General features: G+C 39.2%; 1 protein-coding gene across 1 annotated transcript in view; it reads right to left on the bottom strand.

Moving 5' to 3' along the window:
* Positions 1-23,139, bottom strand: part of DROSHA (drosha ribonuclease III) — a 107,393-nt gene that overhangs the window by 71,029 nt on the left and 13,225 nt on the right. The window contains 7 exon segments of the mRNA XM_039842733.1: positions 5,072-5,158; positions 7,322-7,408; positions 13,498-13,578; positions 16,537-16,691; positions 18,554-18,695; positions 22,476-22,707; positions 22,941-23,051. Coding sequence (XP_039698667.1) covers positions 5,072-5,158; positions 7,322-7,408; positions 13,498-13,578; positions 16,537-16,691; positions 18,554-18,695; positions 22,476-22,707; positions 22,941-23,051 — 895 coding nt within the window.

Raw genomic sequence — 23,139 nt, 5'->3', positions numbered from 1 at the left:
AAGTCACGCTGCCTATCTGGTTCTGGCGCAAAAACAATCGTGGTAATAAAAATAATAATAAAAAATTATAATAAAACTAATAACAGTTATAAATAGCATTTATTAAGCCAGGCACTGTTCTAACGCTTCACATACTGTCGCTCATGTAGCCATCCCTATGACACAGGTACAACTACCATCCCCCTTGTACTGTGGAGGAAACTAAGGTAGAGAGTCATCGGGCACCTTGCCAAAGGTCACCAGGACCTGGTGAATTCGAAAATCGTGCTCTAGACCCAAGCTCTAAGTCACTAAAGTATACACCTCCCATTACCTGTTCTACTACTCGGGGTACACGTGAAAATGAAAGAAGGCTCAGGTGAAATAAATCCTGACCTAACCTGTTTTGCTAGTATCATCAGACACTAACTAGCTTAGTGCCTAGATATAATAGGTTTTCCATAAATATATTTTTGAATAAAGGAAGGAATGAGAAATGGAGGGTATGAAGATACTTGCAGTGGCTTGGATGACAAGCTGGGGAAAATAATAGACTCAGAAGCCTTAGAGATGTGTTAAGTAGGCTTTTCTGGCCGCTCAATCTGTCCATAAGATGATTTTTTATAAATGTAATCGTTTTTACAAAGCATAGCAATCAGAAAGAAACAAATTTTAATTCTACCAGCCAAAGGAATGGTAAGAAAAACAAAAATAGTCTTATAATGCCATCTACTGGAAATCTTTTTCTCAGAAATGAAGTTTACTTCTTAGGCGCTTTTTCATTTTTAAGCATGATGGCTAATTTGAGAAAAATTCATAATTAACTTTAATAAGAGATCCATTTTCAACTTTCTTGTGATAATGAGTTCTAAATCAACTGAAGCTACATGCTAAAGCCAGTATCATTTTTAAGTTCTTTGTTCTTACGATCATTTAAAAATGTTTGAGACCTATAAATTTGTGGATTACTCATATTTTTTTAAAAATCTATTCTTTGCTAACAACTGTTAGGTTCATAGTTACTCTAACATGTCACAGTCCCTATCTTTTTTAAAAGGTAAGGATCTAAAAGAGAAGGCATGTAAACAAGTATAAACAGAATGATACAATGTAACTTACAAGTACAATTAAAAAACAAATAAGCAAACAGAAAGTATAAAGTTCAAAAGACCCAAAAAGGAGGTAACACTTGAGTTGAGTCTTCAAAGATGGGGAGGGATTTTCCAGGTCATCCAAAAAAATTAAGTTGGGGAGGAAGAGATGTTTAGTTTCTAGCAAGACAGAGAAAGGGAGCGAGGGAAGAATAAGTCATTTAGCTGTGTGATTCTGGCCAAGAAAGCATGAACTATATTATGCAAACTTTATAAACAATGTTAAGGATTCAGGGCTTATCCTAGGCAGTAAGAAGTCATTCAAGTTAGCAAGAGACTACCATAGTTTACATTTTGGATGGGGTGCTATGTAAAGTGTGGGATGGGTTTAGAGGGGAACAAGGGAAACCAGAAGACCAGACTGGAGTCTAACGAAACGGCCGAGGAGCCAAATGAAGAGATTAGAAAGGAGGGGGCAATTTATAAACACAGAAGAAATTACGGACATACACAGTGACCGTTCATTCTGACATGGAAATGAGAGAGAAGAATAGGAGATAATTTCTAAGTGTCTGGCCTAGATAGATCACAAAGGATTTAATACAAAGGAAATCATAGGGTATTCTCTGAACCTCAAACTCAGTATGTGGGAAAGATGACAAGTTCAGTTTCGCACAGGTTGAGGATGAGGTACCTAAGGAGAGCATCAGGGTGGGTCTGCCCAGCAGGTAATCTGAAATGTGGGTGTGAAGCACAAAGCCTTTGTTAAAGCTTTAAATATTGATTTGGTGAGGATCAGAATGTGCATAGGAGGAAAAACAAGTGGGTGAGACTACATTACTCAGGGAGAGAGTATCCAAAAAAGGACCAGACCTCTTGGGAACAGTCAAGAGGCAGGCAGAAAAACAGCAAAAGTGTAAACTTTACTCCTTCTACTATGTGCAAAAGCAGCTCTGATGGATGATTTATGCAAGTACAATCCTTTTCCCATATTATTTCAACTAAAATCACTTTAGTTTGGAATTTCTTTTTTGACCTCTTACACATGCTTTATTTTCTTTTGAGCTCTCATCCATTACACTAGAGCCCTTCTCAGATACACAAATTGTAAAGGCAGGATCTCCTTTTCTATTCAAACTTGAATCTCTCTCTAAGACTCAGCGAAAACTTGTCATTTTCCTACATACTAGAAGCTCAAATGATTGGACGCTTAATTGGTCAATCAAAAAATATAAATACATACCATCATTTCTTAAAACATCTTTGGATAGTGACTGACACTAACTCCTATTTCATTGTGCCAAAAACAAACCAAAACACCCTCCCTAAACTTCTACATCCTATCTCTACTATTTTCAGGCACTAAATGACCAAAGGCAGGGCAGTGAGGCCACTGGAAATGAGAAGCCAAGTAAGGCAAGACAGAAATGATCAGGAAGCTTTCTGATGCTTTTGAGAGTGGGATAAGATATTATGCATCTAATACATATATCTTTATAATTTTAGTTGTGTTGTCGAAGTCCTTAGTAACATCAGGTATTTTAAGTAATAGCAAAGGTACTACATAGAAGGATAACATTCTCCCAGAACACTCTATACTCAGCCAACAAGGCTTTCAATCCATTTCAGTTCAAGGTCTTAGGAGAACTTGCTGGAACTAGATTTGGTTGCGATTCTAACACTACAATCATTTGCATGCCATTCGAGCTCATGTTCTCTAGCACAAAAATGAATCAGATCAGTAAAGCGATTTAATAGTTCTTTTTCTTGGGAGGCTATTTCAAATTCAAGAGGCCTTTGATGGATCTAATTCCTATGAACTGTACAGCACTGCCTGAAACGCGATTTATTTTATCAACGTCTCTAACGTAAATGATGGGGCTTATCTTCTCATTACAAAGTTCTCAAATTTTGAGAACTTGAATATTTTCATATAAAATATATGCTGAAGCCGGGAATTTTTCAATCCTATACTTTATTTTATAACAACAGTTAAAACTGCAATTAATTTAGCATTAGCAGCCTCTCAGTGACAAACCTCATGCTGAGGGACTTTAATAAAGCTCAAAGAATCATTTGTCCAAGGTCACATAAATACTAAGAATTAGTGGAAAAAACAACATAGTATTAGAAGAAAAATGCAAACCCAGGTCTGTCTGACATCTCTTCCAAATTAAAAAGTGCAATATTTATTGTATACCAAGTGCTGTATGATAAACACTTCCATGTGTCATCTCATTTTTTTTTTTTTACTAAAGCCAATAAGATTGCTAAAACTAATACCTCTATCTTAAGATGAGACAGTCAAGGCTTATAAAGATTGAAATGTCAAATCATACAGCTAGCTAGTAAGTGGAATTCACTAATGTTTAAAACTTTGGTCTCTCTGAAGCCACATCACTTTCCTTCTTTGATTAAGAAGATCTTAAAAGTTAAAATAAAATCTGCACTACTTCTAGGGAATTAAGAGATGAGATGACATATATTTTTAAATATTTTCATGGTAACTAAATTATGTGCATTTGGAAGCCCTCTGAGGGAAGGGGGAAAGTGGACTGGAAGACTTCTAAAGACCTAACTCTAAGACCAGGAGATTGGTGTAACAAAGGGTTTGAGTACCTAACTGAGAATCTTTTTGAAAAGGCAACAAAACCATCAAAATTCAAAAACCTCCTGGTGCCTTTTCACATAGATTGTTTAAGAATAGTCCAATATAAAATTCTGTAACTATGTAAATTGACATATGTTAACTAGACTTATTGTGGTGATCATTTCACAACATATACAAATGTTGAATCGTTATGTTGTACATCTAAAACTAATATAATGTTATATATCAATTATACAGCAAAAGAAAAAAAGAAAGAAAAGAAAAAAAGAAAAAAAAATAGTCGAGTATTGCACCTTTTGTATATTATAGTCCACCCTGGAGTTAAATGTGGTATGTATCACCATATGGTTTTATTTTTACATTTACAATGTTATCTTCTCAAAGAAAGTTCTCTAGGATAAAAAATACTGTGGAATAAAAACAATCTCACGAAGAAAACAATTTTTTGATTTAAATTAATATTGCTATTATGAAATCAAGTCCACTTATAAAGAAAAAAAGAATGATAGAAAGGAAAAAGTTTAGCAAAGATTTGACTCTTTATTCTCCAAAGGAATAGAATTTCAAGTTTTAAGTAAACAGTACTAAAATAACTTCTCATACTGCAGTTATAAACCAGAAAGGATTAAAGAACATTATTTTGAGGTAGATATATACCATAGCTATAATTCAATAAGTACTATAGCAGTGTCTAGACTGGGTAAAGTATACTGCTACACTCTCTTCCTGAGCTACCAGCAAATTCATTCTAGGCCCAACTGGAATACAGAATAAGTAAGACAATTCCCAAGATGCCAGCTTTGAGACAGAAAGATTTTGACTCCTAGATACAGAACTTCCATTTGAACCAATTACCAACAAAGCAGCCTTAATACCTGTATAAAAATATCATAAATCTCTATGTCAGATAAAGCCTCTTAAAGAAGACATATTCCTGGGATTCAAAAGCTGAAAAGTGTATGAAATTAATTCAGGCTCCAGATGTCCTGAGCCAGCTCTATTTCTTTTTCTGTAGCTCAGAGACTAAATAATAGCTTCTTCTTAAAACTTTCCAACTTTCTTTTGAAGGACACCCAACCCAAAATAGCTTTGACACATTACTCCACAGTTTATCTATCTTTTTCAATCTTTCACACTCTCAAAATGTTATTCTGACACGTTACTTACACCATTTAATGTGGACCAAACCTGTGACTCAATTAGCACAGATGTCACATTCCCACCTGACACACACTGCCACAGACTTCCTGCAGCTCATGCAGAGGGACACAAAGTAAATGTTGCTTAGAAGTCAGAGGAAAGGAAATTTATTTTGATTTTTAGAAAAAAAGAATGAAGGGAAGGAAGGGACATAAGGACAGAGAAAGCCAGCCAATCAGCACATACTTACATTGGTCAGGGGAGCATGTGCAAACATAGAAAATCCTTCAAAGATATACTCATGATCGTCATATTCTATAACAGTTGGTCTGTCAGTCTAAAAACAAACAGAAACGTAAAGCTTAAATTAAATAATGACATGATCTGTGTGTGAAGAAATCCATCAGGACACAAAGCAACCAACAGGAAAAATGTAGAGACTCCATAAACTTTGTTAATGTTTTTCCAAACACTAGGAAGAACTTTATACAAAAGTTTAATTGTAAGTGGAATTCTCTCGCTTCGGCAATATTTATGTACTAAGACAACCAAGAATGTTTATATAGATGCTATTAAGAAAAAAAAAAGCTACATGTCTTCCTTTTCTAGTAATTTATAATTCCACACTATAGTTCTTACTGAACTATATTTCTGAACTAATAGAAGTCTTAAAAAGAACAAGATAACACATAGTTGACTCAAAGCTCAAAGTGAAAAAGACTCAGCATCAAGATGGTCAAAACTAGCAACAACCTGCAAGGCTCTTGAAGGCCTCGAGGTCCCTGCCAGTTCAGCCCCTCACAGTTCCATTCTCAGGCCCTCCAAGAAAAAGTCAACACACCAAAAGCTATAATAAATCAATTCCTGAATAATGATGAAAATCTTAATTAAAATTTAATATGTAATTAAAACATACAAACGTTGATCTATGCATAACAGACTCTCTTCTTTATGCCATTCTTACTGCCCACCATCTTTAATCCTAAATACTAAATATGGAGCTAATTATCCAGACTGGTAACCTAAAAGATATGTCTTTTACATAGGTATTAAATATTATTCTTTTAAATATTATATATACATACTATTATACATAAACTTGGCAGGGGGAGGACTAAAGAATATCTAAATGTACATTATTTGTTTTGTCAATACTACCACTACTTTCTACTTGAATAACTTAACAAAGCTGGTCTAAATTAAAAACAATAAAAAGAGCTTCTAAAAAAATAATAATGGTACAGCCACTCTGGAAAACAATTTGGTGGCTCCTCAAAATATTAAACATAGAGTGACCACACAATCCATCAACTCTAGTCCTAGGTTTATAACCAAGAGAAATGAGAACATACATCCACACAAAAACTTGTACACAAATGTTTATCAACTGATGAATGGACAAATAAAATATAGTATATCCATTCTATATTATAGAATAATATTTGGCCATTAAAAGGAATGAAGCTGCACGATACAACACAAATGAATCTTGAAAACATTATGCTAAGTGAAATCAGAAGCCAAAAAGATCACATATTCTAGGCTCCCATTTACAGGAAATATCTAGAATAGGCAAACAACAGAGAAAATATCTTAGTAGTTGATGAAGGCTAAGGGGTGGAAAAGAACTGAATGCTAATAGTACAGGGTTTCTTTTGGGGATGACGAAAATGTTCTAAAATTAGATTGTGGTGATGGTTTCACAATTCTGTGAAAAGATTAAATATCATGAAATACACACTTTAATGGGTATATCTTGTGGCATATGAATTACATTTCAATAAAGTGAAAATATATAATTATTAATAATCATTTTGAATCTCTTGATGATGCGAGTAACCGAAATGAATAAATTGTCATGTTAAAGGCAATATAGCATAGTGGAATAGCATACAGCCATGCGTGATGGAGTCTGTCTGCCTAGGTTCAAATCCCCACTCTGCCACTTACTACCTGAACAATCTTAAGCAAGCTACTTAACCGCACCTGAAAAACATGGAATACCCCATCTGCTGAGTGGGGATGATAATATCTACTTCATCAGTTTGTTGTGAGAAATGAGTTAATACATGTTATACACTTAGAATGGTGCCTAATACCATAGTCGATAAATATTAAGTATTATTATTTACTGTCATAAATACAATAGATTTTCTTATTTGGGTCACTTAAAAATGTATAAGCTATTCAGTAATTTTTAAAAGATGTTGAAAGCATTCTTTCAACTCCATAGCTCCAATGAATAGCTCCATAATTCTTTGGCTATTATGTGGCACCAACAATATAAATGAAAAAAGTACAGAAAGTAGTATAGTAAGAAGGTCAAAACAAAAGTCATTATGATAAAGGCAATTTTATTAAAATAAAGTAGAATACTTTTAAAACAAAGAACTTTTAAGAACTGAGTCAATATTTAGTCTATTCATATTTTATCCTATGTACACACATTCAACCATTTACATTTCAAAATAAATAAAATCTGATTTTGTTAGGAACTTACTAAAAAGTTTGTAGGAGGGGAGACTGTAATTCGATAGTGGAAAAGTCTGCCAGCATTATTGGTCATAGGACGACAGGGCTTGATGGCCTGAGGGGGGAAAAGTGAGATTAAAAGTAAAGAAGGATAATAATATGTTTATTTAAAAATGGACTGCATTGTCTAGCTTCACATCAGACAAAAGAGGTTTTATGTGTGCTCCTTCACAGGCTAGTAGGAAAGAACAATATTCACTTTTATTCACTTTACCGTTAACTAGATGAATAAAAAAGGGCTGGCTGGTCCCCAACATTCAATTCATTGCCCCATATATAAACGACAGGTTCAGATAATATAAAGATCTTTCTAGATTTAAATTTCTATGACTAGCTTCCCTTTTATTTGTAAAATAATATAAAAATTGACCTTTGGCTGGGAAAAAAAGAGGGAAAAATAATTTCAGAAGTAATAGCAGTAGGTTATAACAGAGGAAAAAAACAGCAAAAGGATTAAATATACTAAGTAAAAATAGAAGGGATCAGAAATGAAAGTAGGAGAGGAATATGCATGGAGCTTAAGACAGGAAAAAGAAAACAGAAAGCGAGCAAAAGAAGCATCAGTGGAATCACTGGGTACACTGCGATCAACCCAGACCACCTTTCAGGGAAGGACCTGCTGCCCGCCGTGTAGAGAATGGACAGCAGAGAGTCTCAGAGCAAGGCAAAGGCATAAAGGCTCAGCCATCGCAGCCCAATTCAAACAGATAATAATCTTTCCTCGGATCATCACCACGTAGATGGGGTTTTGTTGGGGCTGACATGGTTCGACTAATCTCTCTGCCCAATCCTGCTTACATCCTCTTCCGTTCACAGGTGAAGATCCCTAAGAAACATCATGCATCCCAAATTCCATCTCAGCATCTGCTTCTGGAAAATCCAATGTGTAAGAGTTGGTACCAAGAGTGATCCAAAAAAGCAGAGAAGAAGGGGTTCTAGAGGTGAATCACTTACCCCCAACTGGCAATAAGGACCCCATCACGCTGGTAGGTGGAGCACACAGCCTCTGGCACCAGATGGCACATCTCACTTTCAGTGATGATGAATAAGGAGGCTTTATCAGTAGAAGCAGATATTTAAGATTATAAGAGAATGATAGCTATAAGAATAGTGGTATGGATGGCTTCTGCTAAGCACCACTGATGCTCTACCATGTTATTCAAACTCTGGTGTGCCTTAAAATCACCTGGATGACTTGCTAAATCTCAGGTTGCTTGCTCCCCACCTCAAGAGTTTAATTCAGCAGCTAATGCAATTTGAGAATCTGTAGTTCTAACAAGTTCCCAAGTGATGCTGATACTAGTCAGAAGACTTCACCTGGAGAATCATTTCTCTACAGAAATGAACAGCAGAGGAGGCAAAAAGGCTACTGGAAGCCAGATGTGAAAGCCAGAGGGCCTTTTGGAGGCACACAAAGAAGCTCTCATCACCTGCAGTGAGAAGTCAGAGCAAACCAGGACCAAGCCCAGGGCTTCTCTAAGTCAGAGTGAGTAGATTTTAAAAGACTATTAACGTCCAACCAAGGAAAGCCTGTAATGGACCCAGAAACATCCCCCATCCCTCGCCCCCACCCCAGTACCCAATCAGTCTCTCTTCCTGGCCAACGGACCTATAATTAAGGTCATTTCACAGCACAGCCCAGCTGGGGAGGTGCTGGGAAGAGAGATTATGTCCCAAAGGAGCTCCAAGAACTAGCCAGCATGTACCAGCAACAGCAGTCTGCACAGAACCAGATGTTTAGAGGGATTGATCAAAATGGCCAGATTATAAAAAGGGAGCATTCATGATTCAAAGACACCAGGAGATGCTGGGAATTCCCTATTAAGATGTCTCCTAAAAGAGTAAAAAAGTGATGGCCTACATTAAGTGAAAAGTTAAAATATCAAAATTGCCATGATAGAGGAGGCAGGAATGCAAAGACTCCAGGAAGTGGGCATATTGTAATAGATATAATATCTATGACTGAAAAATATACCAGATAATCATATTCTATGGGAAGGCTGAGTGGATATGGCCTTTACCAAGACCAAAAGGAATGTGCTGGTGGAGGGGCACCAGCTTTACTAGGAAGATCAGTGGTGGCCTCTTCTGCAGGCCAAGGATGACTGTAAAAGAGGCTGTCACAGAACAAAGTTTCCTAACAGCAACAAATGTGACAGGACTCTGAAACAAAAGAGGCCAAATAGATGATAGGGCTAACTGTCAGAAGGCAGTTTGCATAATTATCATTATGACCAGCAAGATCAAAGTGGCAGCCAAGGGGGTCTGTCTCATAAAAAGTCAAGGAAGTAGTCAACAGAACATGGTGTCCTTAGGTACAAATAAATGGGTAGCGGACAAAAGTACTACTTAGTTTGTACCAACAAAAGAAATCAAGAATGGAAAATCGAGTAGCTGAAGGTAAGTTGCTCCAATAAAGTCATGATTCCCTGCCTAGTTCCAGATCTGATCAAGTTTTCAGATTGAAATCTACTGACTGAAGAGGTGGCCAGTTCCCAGGAGGCCTTGCAATACCATTACATGCAAAAATGGTCACAACAATCCTCACTTTTCCAAGGGGCCTCTGGCCACTGACCCAGGTAACAGAACATTGGGGAAAACAGAACCCAGAGAGTTCAAGGCATGTTGGACTCAGCATCAGAATCAACATTTCTGAGAAACTGGATGCATCATCCTCATACCCTCAAGAGAGTGGAGGACATGAGGCCAAGGCAGTAACGGAAATCTTGGTCAAGGTCTGGCTTACAGTAGGACCACTGAATCCAAAAATCCACCCAGTGGTCATTTCCCTGGTCCCTGAATGTATCGAATGAAATTGATAAAACTTGCTAATGGCACCAACCCGCACTGGGTCCTTGATCTGTGGAGTAAGAGCCATCACAATGGGAAAGGTCAAGGGGAAGCCAATGAAATTACCAACTCCCCTCAACATGGGCATCAAAAACAGCATTGCGCACAGGGATGGTGGAGATTAGTGCCACCCTTAAGGATCTGAACGACACAGGGGTGATGCCCCAATCACTATCTGTTTAACAATTTGGCTCCTAAAGAAACTAAATGGATCCTAGAGGACAACTGTAGACTACCACAAGCTCAACAAAGTAGCAGCTCTAAGTTCACCTGCTGTGCCAGGTACTGTAGCTTAGAGAAGATTAATATGATCTCAGGTACAAAATATGTGGCAAATAATTCGCAGAATGTATCCTTTTCTATCCCCATCAGAATAAGGATAAGAAATGATTCTCATCTGCATAGAACAGACAACGTTTACGATTTTGTTGCCAGTCTGTGTTAACTCTTCCACTTGTGGTAATGATGCAGTCCAAGGAGCTCTCGACCTTCTGGACATACTGCAGAGCATTATATTGCTCCATTGCATCTTTGACATTATTATGTTGATCAAGCTAAAAGCCTGGGTAAAACGCACACGCTCCAGAAGGTGAGATAAGCCCTACAAAGATTCAGGGGCCTACCACAGCCACAACATTTTTAAGACTCAGTCGTCTGGAGGAGTGCCAAGACATCCATGCAAAGTAAAAGACAAATTATCACCTCTTCCACCTTCAACAGTTAAGAAGGAAGCACAACAAGTGGTCCTATTTGGGTTCAGGAGGCAGCATAATCCCCACCTAGGAATATTGCTTCAGCCCATTTATAGAGTGGTACAGAGAGTATCAGCTCTGAGTGTGGCTCAGATGAGAAAGACCTCTGCAGTTCCAAGCTACGCTGCAAGCAGCCCTGCTGCAGGGGCCACACAATTCAGCAAATCCTACAGTGCTGGTGGGAAAAGATGCTGAGCGGAGTTCGGGGCCGTGCTGAGAATCACAATGTTGGTCTCTGGGGTTCTGGAGCAAAGCCATGCCATCTAGAGTAAAGAATGATATGCCTTTAAAAACCGACTCCTCGTGCGCTTACTGGGCCCTGGTAGATAAGGAAGGCGTGGCCAAGGTACAGCAAACAAACAAGTGGTTGGAAATGCCCAACATAAGCTAGGTTCTGTCAGTCCCACTCAGGCACAAGTCTGACAATCTCACATGAGATGGAGGTGATACACCCAGAATCAAGCACACAAAGGAGCAGCAGGCACGATCCACCTGCATGAGCAGGTAGCCTACCAGTGTTGCACCAGCACCCCTCTCTCAGCTGATGACTAAGAATGGAAGAATGAAAGCTGAAGGGAAAGCTCAAGCTTGGTTTGCAGATGGGTCAGTCAGTAAGGGAGTTCAAGCTGAAAACGGACAGCACTGCAGCCTCATTCAGGATTGGCTTGGAAAGACAGTTATGAGGGAGAATCTTCCAAATGGGCAAAGTTTTAGGTGGTATACCTGGTCATCCACTTTGTATGCAAAGAGAAGTGGCCTGAGGTTAGAATACAGATGGATTCAGGTTAGAAGCACGTGGCCATGCCAGCTGGTCAGAAGTTTAGGAGGAAAAAAATTGGAAGATCAGGAATAAGGTGTTGGGGTAGAGATTTGTGGGTAGACAAATGAGAGTGAGTATGACAATCTCTCCATCACATGTAGGTGTCCATTGGAGAGCACTCACTATGGAAGAGGTGCTAACCCAGTGAGTCACAAAATGACTCAGCCAGATGGTGTCAGCCAGCCTCAGTCATCAGCCACCATAGTTGAAAGGATGGGCATATGAATGAAGTGGGCACAGTAGCACAGATAGAGGCTTCACATAAGCCCAAGAGCATACACACGCTTACCAAAGCTAAGCTGGCTAAGTTGACTGCCACTGTCGAACGTCCAACCAGCCACCTCCAATGACCAGCGCTGGGCCCCCCAAATGGCACTATTCCTTGAGAAGACCAACCTGCCACTTCGTAGGAAGTAGACTGCATCAGCCCTATCCATCCTGAGTCAGAAGTCTACTCTCACAGGAATAAACACGTACTGTGAGTATGGGTTTGCCTGCCCGTAGGTCCTCAGCCAGTATCACTGTCCACCCAGGTCTCTCTTCAAAACAGGGCCTGGGAAGGCAGCAGGTAGCAGACAGCCTGCAGCCACTGGTTCCTTTACAGTCAGACTCCTCTGCAGATCCTCCTACCCCAAAGTCATTCCCTTCCTTTGGCAGACTGCTTTGGGGACAGAGGGAGATGGGGTATGAAGAACATTCCAGCAAGCCAATTCTGACAGGTCAGGCTTTATCAGGCCCATCACAGCTTGACTTCTCCCTCTGCTCAATCCTGCCTCCACTCTCTTCCTGCCTGATCCCTATTAAACACCTCACACCCCGCACTCCACTACAGCATCTGCTTTCAGAGAGCCCAACCTGAGGCACGCACGTGGACACTCACAAAGTACAGACCTTGTCCCATAGTTCCTTGTCACACACGCCAACTTTCAAAGACAAATGAAGTAAAAGTGAGACAAGCAGTTCAAAATATCTATCACTGTCTCATTTATTCCAATTATTGGAACCAACTCAAACAAGTTTTTAAATAGAAACTAAGGATTTATATCTATTATGTTTAAACATAATATGCTGAATCATAAAGTGACAATCCCAGGATTAATAAGAACATTATAAAAATTAAAGATAATGGGAGAAAATGAAGGAAAGTAATTGAAAGAGAATAGTTATATATAACTATTATGTAAGAGTATTCAACCTAATCAGTCAGACATATCCAAATATGTGTCCCTGATGGGCCAGGTGCTGGGTCTGGAGTTAGAACAGTCCGTGGGCTATTCAGTTTAGTGGGGGCAACAGATTAACAAAGACAGCAGCAGACCTTGTGTACCCCAAGGGAAAGAGGGTGCATGCCCTACAGACCCTTAGTGAGATCATTTCCCCAGAGGAATTCATAACTATTTGTAATAAAAACATGAAAGAAATTACAATACATACAGTTTTCGGAGACTTAAAATAAAAACTAAAAAAAAAAAACAAAAAAACAAAAAACCTCGGATATCCCTTGCCTATTTTAAATAATGAACCCTCCAAAACTTTTGAGTTTCCTTGGCAACATTCCCCACTCCAACTCCAAACCCAAATACTTTTCTTCTCCAATTATTAGCAACAGAGACTATTACGGAATATAAAAAGACTTTTTCAAAGGTATTATTTCATTTATAGGGAAAAGAACAGCAACAGCATCTGTCTACTTTCAGGCTCTCGGTGCTTACAACCAGTTACCTCTTCTCCGGGATAAATGCTGTGTCTAATTCCTGTGCGTCTCGCTTTCGCACTGCATTTGCAGAGTGGTCCATCATTCATCTGTCAGGAACAAAGGGAATTTTTATTGGGGGGAAAATCAACACCCTACATGATGATGTTTTAGAAACTGTGTGGGTTTTAATGTCACAAGTATTGAAGCTCTGAAGAGGCTGTCACGGTTAGAAGATTAAACGGATGTTCCAAAACTAATAAAGCTGCAAACTGTCCATATTGTCTGATGAAAGGAAATTGTGAGACAACGCTGGGTTCCCGAGTTACTTGTGCAGCCAGGCAGAAAATATCAGTGTCAGCGCACTGTTTGCCCCCATCTTCTCCTACCACTTTTAAGTATATTTCTCCTATTTCCTCTTTCAGGACAAATGGCTCTTTCACAAAAGAAAAGCATATTTTGTATACTGAAGGAGCACACAGTGTTTTGAAAGTAACCTGCAGATTAAATGTTTTCAAAAAAGAAACATAAAGGTACCTGAAGCAGAGAGAAGAAAATGCCTACTAGAACCAGAAAAAAATTTCAACACTGAGCAAGTGAGTCTATGTCTGTTTTTTCACCGGAATTCATTTTACTGCCATGAATTCCATCCATGCAATTTAATCAGTGAATAATTCCTGAATGCCTCTCGGATAGAAAGATGACTGCTAAGCATTGTTGTGGGGGAAAGAGTGATAAATAGCTCAGGGTCCATGTACAGTAAGTCTTCACTTAACGTCATTGTTGGTTCTTGGAAATGCAGTGAAACAACATAAAAAAAAAAAAAAAGTTTTACCATAGGCTAGTGGATATAACAAGAGTTCAGTTCCTAGGGCAAATCATCAACATTATACCGAAATGACATTGAATGAAACATTATTCAAGGACCTGCTGTACGCAAGGAAATTTATTCTAGATAGGAGAAATAACATACACATGATATGCTTAGTAGTTTTAAAGAAAACGAAAAAAAGGTCAGTCCAGATGGAAATACCAGTTTTCACAGAGACGAAATGTGAAGGGCTGAACAGGACAGAAAAAGATGGCTATTCTACATGAGGCACTAGCATGAGAAAAAAAAGAGAAGGAAAAAAGCCTGTTACGTTCCATGGACGTGAGAGCCATCTAAATGGGACGGATCATTATGTGAGCGCGAGGACCACAGAAGCCGAACCGAGGTAAAATTCTTAAAGGGCCTTAAAAGCCAGTTTCATGAGTTTACTCAATATAAACAGTCCTCAGCCAGCATCATTGTCCACCCAAGTCTCCCTTCAAAAAGGGGCCTGTAGGGACAGCAGTTAGCAGACAGCTAACTGAATCACAAAAGAAACTACAGCATCATTTTAGAGACTGAGGAAATGGAGTTCCATTTTTTACCTTCTTTGTATTAACAAAACATGTATTTATATATATGTAACACATATGATAACACATATGTTCATATATCTGTGTATATACATATATATACATACACACATACATGGTTCTTTAAAGGTGTAGGGATTTGTAACTTATCGTGTCCAATGAAAATATCTCAGTAAAACTTTGAAAAGAAATAAAAAAGGGAAAAATTGTAACTTCCTCTATTCTTTGGAGAAATCTAAAGCTCCTGGTGGTATGGCAGAGGAATAACACTGCTACCTAAAAAAAATGTCATATTAAGACATTATCCAAAGTAGTAGCTGAATATAATGGGATTCCCTCAAAAGTCACAGATACTCCTAATGCTAATCACAATGTGGAAAAATCACTTAGTGCTGATTTCCAGGGGGAAAGACAAGACATCCTACATTCCTGCCTTTTATCAGGGTCTGGGCCGCGATGTAGATCAGCCCTTTATAAGGCTCAACTATATAGAGAACACAAAACCAAAAACAGTAAACGGAATGGTGAGACTATATAGAAGTCCCTGGTAAATCTCGGATAGGAATAAAAACTAACAGAAGCCAACGGGTAGGCTTCTTGATAGGAGAACAGTCCATTAAAAAGACCACACTGAGGGGCAGGGGATTGACTACTGATGGACACAGAGTTTCTTTTAAGAGAGATTATAATGCTCTAAAATTAGATTGTGAAGATGGTTGTACAATTCTGTGAATATCCTAAAAAAAACCTGAAGTGTACGCTTTAAGTATGTAAAGTGTATGGTATGTGAATTATAACTCACTAAAGCTGTTCAGGTAGATCATATACATGATTAAAATATCAAAGTAAGTTTCAAAACACATTGACAATTGTAAACATTTCTGCTCAATTCCAAGAAAGCAAAAGGGACCAAAAAGTACACTTCTGTCAAGCATTCTAACTATATTAATTCTATCGGAAAAAAAATTTAGATAGCTGTCATCTATCGCCAGAAGAGCATTCATATTAATATAGAATAGTATGAATTTATTTGCGAAATATAAAGTTTAAGATATCTTTTAATAGGTATATGTTTTACTGTGCTTAATAACTTCATAATGCATTAAAGATACTATTTTTGTATTTATTATATTTGTAAAATACAAATCCCCTATAAAGATATTATTTCATATTATGTATTACTTCATAATAAAACGATAAGTAGAAAAAAATGTCCAGCTATGACATCATTAGCTCAAGCATGCTTAACAAGGAAGAGAACTTAGAATGAATTACAAGGAATTGTGGCTATTATCGACTAAGAAATATGAAGTCTTATAGGACTGAAGACATTGTTTACTATATTGCTGCAAGACACCTTCCAGATGAACTGCTCTTAAAAAGACCTCTAAGTCTTCTACAAGTTTAATGAGGCAGCACCATTATCCTGTTCTCTAACACAGGATTTACCAACATGTCAAATATGATTCAAGGAACAGTTGCTCTGGTGCTTATGCTTTGGAGCTGAACTCTGAAGCCGAAAAGAAATGAGCTCCAAAGAATGGTGCACAGCCCTGAGAGGAAAATTCAGTTTCGTACGAGCCAACATGCAGAGCCTGGAGTCATAAATGTGATGTGTGTGTAGGTTTGCAACCTGCACAGCAAGAGCATAAAAACATGCGCACCTGGCCTGGGTCATTGTACCAAAGTTCATCATGAAGTCGGTCAGGATGGGCCTTTTTGCGTTTGATTTCTGCAATAACATCAAAAACTTCAGAGTCTGAGCTGCTAGAACAGGTGCTGTCTTCATCGGACTCACACTCAGATTCACTGGAACTTTCTAATAGAGGCAAGGGGAAAAACAAGGAGAGAAGTTGAAAGTGGGTATACATAGAGACTTCCAAATGACCCAAACCTCTAAATGTAAGGATAGTTGTTTATTCTTTCGACAAACATTTGAGTGCCTACTCTGCACCAAGCACTCTGCTCAGCAATACCATGAAAAATAATATACCCCATCTAGCTGGGGAAGCAAACAAAGATTTTTACACAGAACGACTTAATGAACGATGCCAGAGAAAATGCAAACCACGGCAGCAGTACGGAGTTTCATATTCAAAAAAGTGCAGCAGTTCACAAAAGATCAAGTCCCCTCTGAGCGGGGAAGGTCACCGAAGATTTCCGGGCAGGGATCACATGACCGAGGCAGGGAGGTGGGGTAAGGTGGGGCTGGGCTGATAAGGAGGAGGTAAGAGGAAAGGAACACAGAAGGAGCACTGCGGGCAAGCGCACGGAAGCAAGAGCATGTGTGGACTCTGGCTGGGCCAGAAAAATACCAAGAGGTGAGGGGATGAAGTGTCGTGCCTGCCAGACTGAGGGCTGTGAATGCCAGACTGAAGAGTTTAAATGTTTTTCTCCGAATAGTAGCCATAAAAGATTTCAGTCCTTGGAAGTGAATGAATAAAAACTGACTGAGAATTATGCTAAGTGAAATGAGCCAGTCGCAAAAAGAAAAATATTGTGCGATTCTACTTATACATCGTACCTAGAGTTGTCAGATTCATGGAAACAGAAAGTGGAGTGGTGGTTGGCAGCGCGGCTGCAGGGCGGAGATGCAGAGCTGCTGTTTAACGGGTACAGAGTTTCAGATTAGCAGGATGAGAAGAGCTCTGGAGACTGTACAACAATGTGAATGCACTTAAAGCTACTGAACTGCACATTTAAAAATGGTTAAAAGATACATTTTGTGTTGTGTGTATTTTACCACAATAAAAAAAAAAAACAGACCTAGAACTTAGATTAATCCTACAAGAGATTAATGTAGTACAGCATAGTAATAAAACCCAAGCTTTACACGGTCGTATTGTCAAGCGTACTGCAGGAGAAAGATGCTATTGTCATTCCTCTTTTATAGATGAGAAAAGTGAGGCACAGAGAGATTAAGTCACTTGCCCAAGATCACATTTCAAGAGATGGAGCAGGGATTCGAACCCAGGCCAGCTGGTTCGGTCATTGCTTTTACCCACCATGGATACTACCTCTCAGTATAGGAGATGCAATGAAGGTGGGCAGAGGTGAGCCAGAGAACACACAGGAAAAGGCACAGAGAATGTCTCATCTACGCATGGCATTCTGTTAGGGGCTAAGGATGCAAAATACTAATAAGCGGTTTCTATCCTCAAAGATCTCGCCATCTACTTTCTACTTGGAATCTCGGACACATGAAAAAACAGACCACCATATGAGAATGTTAATGGAAACTGTCTATGTGAGAGAAACCTTCAAATAGAGCCGGGCTGTAGCTAGCGTTTCCTCATCAAACAGGAGCACCCCAGCAGTGGACAGGGCCGTAAGGGGATGCCTGCCTGTCAGAGGCACAAGGCATAGGAACAGGCTCCTGCTTTGAGTAGAAGGCTAGAATGGTCCCTTCTGATTCTAAGACTAGACAATTCTACAATGGACACAACTGTTACTGTGCCTTGCAAAGGAGATTTCTCATATATTCCACTGAATGTTAGCTGAGGAAGACTAAGATAAAAAAGAAGAAAGTTCCATTACTATGTATTCTGCTGACTTTAATTAAGGAAAATAAAATGAAAAAGGGTAAATCTATATTTGGGACTCTCAAGGACACATCCCAAAAGTCCGGGATTAAGCAATAATAAAAGAGCAAGGATCTTGGTCTAGTAACTTCTGACTCACCTAAATCTTCATCTAGCTTCGTCTTTGGAGGCTCCCATGGAGGTCTAGCGGCTTTGGCCTTTTCTTGCCTGCTCCCCAACTCTTCCTCAAATTTGTCATATAAGTCACGAAGCCTACTTGTTCCAACTACAGTAGAATCTCCCTTTGAAAAATAAAGGATCGGTATTAAAACTATGTAAAAAACAGTCATACCAAAGAGACATAAGACTTCATAAGTAATCAAAGATTTGTAACAGAAAGGTCCCATTTATCAACCCTCAATTTAACAAACATTTAAAAACAAAATGCGCAGTGCTGGCAAATGATGTTCTGAATCATGCATAGTTGGCTGACACAGTCCTCAGGAAGATGCACTTTGCCAACATTCAAAAACATTAGAATTGTTTATCTTTGCCCTTTTGATATGACAAAAAAAATTGTGACACCCTCCTAAAAAGCATACATTTCCCCAACTAAAAATCACTGATAGTCTACATTGGTAGGCTATCTTCCAGATTAATCCAATGATGAAAAAGAAGTATCCTATACATCTCCCCACACACACACATACCTCATAAACACAGGGATATTCTCTCTCTCTCTCCCTTCCCCCCGCCCCCACCTCTCTCTCTCTCAACAAACACAACGCATTCCTGGAGGGAGCTCTTCACTTTTCCCCACTCTCTTCTCAGGTTGAAAATCATCTTAAATGTCCACACTCTTTGACTTAGTAATTTCAAAATGGGAGAACCAGACCTTTCAGACGTTAAAAAATTAAAGAAATCATAAAATCTGCAGTTACCCCAAAAGAAGTTACTTGCTTTCCCTCAGTCCCACCTCATTACTGACATTGGTGATGCTGGGGTCGCACTGACACCCAGACCACCTTGCTGCACCAGATGACAAAGACACAAAGGCAAATTTGGGGCTGGTTTATTAACTTCCTTCTACACTGGAGTTTTAATACACCCATAAAAATATAATAAAAAAAAAAGTTCTGCCTGTTTAAATTCTCTGAACTTCAGTGTCTTCAACTTTGTTGTTTTATTTTAAGATGTCCCTGTCCTAATCCCTGGAAACTGAATCCCTGGAAACCTTACATGGCAGAAAGGAGTTTGCAGAAGTGATTAAGGTAACAGAATTTGAGATGGGGAGATTACCCTGAATTATCTGGGTGGGTCTGATATAATATGAGCCTTTAAAAGCAGAGAACCTTTCCAAGTGGGAGTCAGAGGTGTGATGGAAGAAGAGGCGAGACATTCAAAGCACATGAGACCTTGACCCACGCTGCTGGTTTTGAAGATGAAGAAAGGGCCCATGAACCAAGGAATGTACATGGCCTCCGGAAGATACAAACAGCCCTTATTTGCAGGCCAGCAAAGAAACTTCAAACCTATAGCCACAAGAAACTGAACTTTGCCAACAATATGAATGAGAAAGAAAACAGATTCTCTCCGGAAGACACCTTGAATTAGCTGCTGAGATCCAAGATGACTCTGACCTACGGAACTGTGAGATAATGTGTGTTGTTTCAAGCCATAGTTTGTGGAAATTTGTTATGGCAGTGATGAAAAATGAAACCCTGAAGACGACACAAGACACAGTTTTAGAAAAAGATAGGAGAAAAGATCTGTGGGAGCCTGGGGAAGTTACTAGAGGAAGAGTCCACCCAACACTGCCCTCTGCGTCCTATGTCTGCTGTGTAAGACAGAGGTGTTTAAAGACACGACACGTGAACCTGCTCAGTCATCCTGCAACTGTGGTGGATGCTCCGAAAGACAGCAGATGTCAACTTAAAGCCCTGCCATTACGGAGCCACTACACAAACACTGGCCACTGCCTCCCTCCAGACATCTGGTTGAAAAAATAAACCCAGTTCTAAGTCTCAATAAGTCAAGTATTCTTGCAGTCTGCACAGCATAAACAAAGTGGTATGTTCTGAGAAATGCATCATTAAACAATGTTGTCATAGTGCAGACACCATAGAATGCACTTACACAAACCTTGGTAATATGGCCTATTACACACCTAGGCTAGATGGTATAACCTGTTCCTCCTAGGCTACTAACCTGTAGGGCATGTTACTGTTCCAAACAACACTGGATTAAATCAAGCACAAGAAAAAAATGATGCATGCAAGAGACGCAGTAAACATGAGATATATGAGGCTGCTGCCAGTGAAACACGGACTACTGTTTTACAGCAAACTTTTTCTTTGCTAAGTAAAGAGTACACTCCAAAATAATAATAAAAAAGTGTATCGTAAATACATAAACCAGTAACATAATTTCTTACCATTATCAAGTATTATGTACTATACATAAGTGTATGTGCTATACTTCTATACAGCTGGCAGCTGAGTGGGTTATGTTTATATGAGAATCACCACAAACACATGACTAATGCATTGCACAATGACATTACGATGCCCACAAAGTCACTAGGTGACAGAAAGTTTTCAGCTCCATGTAATCTTATAACCACATCATAAATGCAGTCCATCATTGACCAAAATGCCATTATGCAGTGCTGACTATATTACAGCAACATTCTTAACTGCTAGATACCCTCTTTCCAGAGATGTTTTGAGGATTAAATAAAATAATATGAGAAGCATAGGGTGAAGTTCTGGCACCGTGAAAGTCTCAGTATATGAGCCTTCCCTGACCTGTATCACAAGAACTATGACTAGGAGTGAAGGGTTAACGAAGTACAAATTAGTAGTTGACAGATGGTCACAGGGATGAGGAGCACAGCACAGGCAATGCAGTCGGCAGTAAGGTAATGGCTAGGTGGAGAGCCAGAGGAGAGAGCAACCAGGGAATCGTTTTTATAAACTACATAAATGTCTACCCAATGTACTGTTGAAACTAATGATAAAATAAAAATTAAAAAAAAAAAAAACCCTACTCTAATTTATCAAGTAAAGTATCATACCACTATGAGAAATTTCTCAATCCTTTTTTCCAAAGACAGAGGAGTCCCCATAAATAAGGGTTCAATGTGAGTAAAAGCTATTTTCACAAAATTCAAAGAAACAGAACACTCTCTTACTGACCCCATGCACTAAATCTAACATCTCCAACCTCACATGTCCTAAATCTACAGATATTCATTCTTTTATTCTTTCATTTAATCAATGAACATTACTGGGCATCTATTCTGTGGCAAATATGCCTAAATTAATGGGTTGGAAGTGTTAACAACTATTGGGAGAAACAGAGGGAAAAAAAGTAAGAATGATAGAAAGTAAAATGGAGATGGAAGAAAAGAGAAGCGAGCACATGGAGGAGCTTGTGCAGTCCACCATGGCAGTGAGTACAGGCATGCCAAGCCCTGTGAGCCCCATCTCAAGCAGCATGCGCGCTGAGTCTCCCCAGAGCCCATTAAGGGTGACCACACCTGCCATTCTACAAACTAGCCAATTTGCACAAGAAACTTCCTATGGTTATCTTTGTTCAAGGATAGACGTGTAAGAGACAAACTCGAATTCTTGCTTATTTCACATTTGGGGACACACACACACACACACACACACACCCCCCACAAACTACATAAAGTAGTCATGAGTGAGAGCTTACAAAACCACCAGTGTCAAGACTAGCAGTGTCATAATAAATGCAGAATGAAGAGATACTTTAATTAATCTACTGCACGCTTGCCTTTGTAAAACAGCTTTTGTCTACAGCAGTGGTTTGAGGCGTATGATGAGTATGAGGCGGGGGTTTCCACCCAGGGGACATTTGGCAAAGACTAAACACAGCTTTGGTTATCATAACAGGGAAGGGATTTTACTGACATCCAGTAAAGAGGCCAGAGATGCTGATCAACATCCTACATGCACAGGGCAGGTCTCATCGCAAAGGATCATCCAGCCCAAATGCCAAACAGTGCCAAAGTTGAGAAACCCTGGTCTACAGCTTCTCTCCTACTTCACACCTACCACCTGATCCATGGGGTCACTGGAGTAGTAGTTTTCTGAGTGGGTACATCGAATCCACACAGGCTTAAGAAGTTCTTCTTCCTCCTCCTCGTTTTTCTCAGGCAGTGTCTCCTCCAGCTCTTTTTCCTTGATTGAGGTATAATTCTTCTCTTTGCCAGCGCTCTGGCTGTCACTCCATCTGTCTTTTTCTTCCTCCCAACGGGCTCTCTTCTTCTCCCTACTTGGGGAGCGACTTCAAAAGGGGGCGAAGGAGGCTAATTATTAAAAATGTCCTTCCACTGTACAACTATTCTATTTCACCTGTTCAGTTCACTTTTTACCTAAAATTAAAATGCCATGCCAAACCACCATATTTACTTTTTGTTAAACCAGCGAATCCCAAACACCAGTCTGGTGGCATCAGAATCACCTGAAGTTACTTGTTTAAAAATACAAATTCCCAGGCCCTACCCTAGATCTACTTACTGATTCACAGTCTCCGGGGATGGGGCCCAAGAATCTGTATTTTTAATAATCTCCCCAGGTAATTCTGGTGTGCATCCAGCAGGTTCAGGAACAACTGGCAAACCGTAACTCCTAGAAGAGAAAGATACTTAGGAATCATATGTAACTCTCCACGTATAGACAATTTCAACAATGAGAATACTAGCTTTGAGTCCTCCAC

Source organism: Pteropus medius, unplaced genomic scaffold (assembly GCF_902729225.1).
Source record: "Pteropus medius unplaced genomic scaffold, Ma_sr-lr_union100, whole genome shotgun sequence".
Lineage (NCBI taxonomy): Eukaryota > Metazoa > Chordata > Mammalia > Chiroptera > Pteropodidae > Pteropus > Pteropus medius.
Note: the sequence above shows the minus strand (reverse complement) of the source record. Positions and strands in the feature narration are given on the sequence as shown.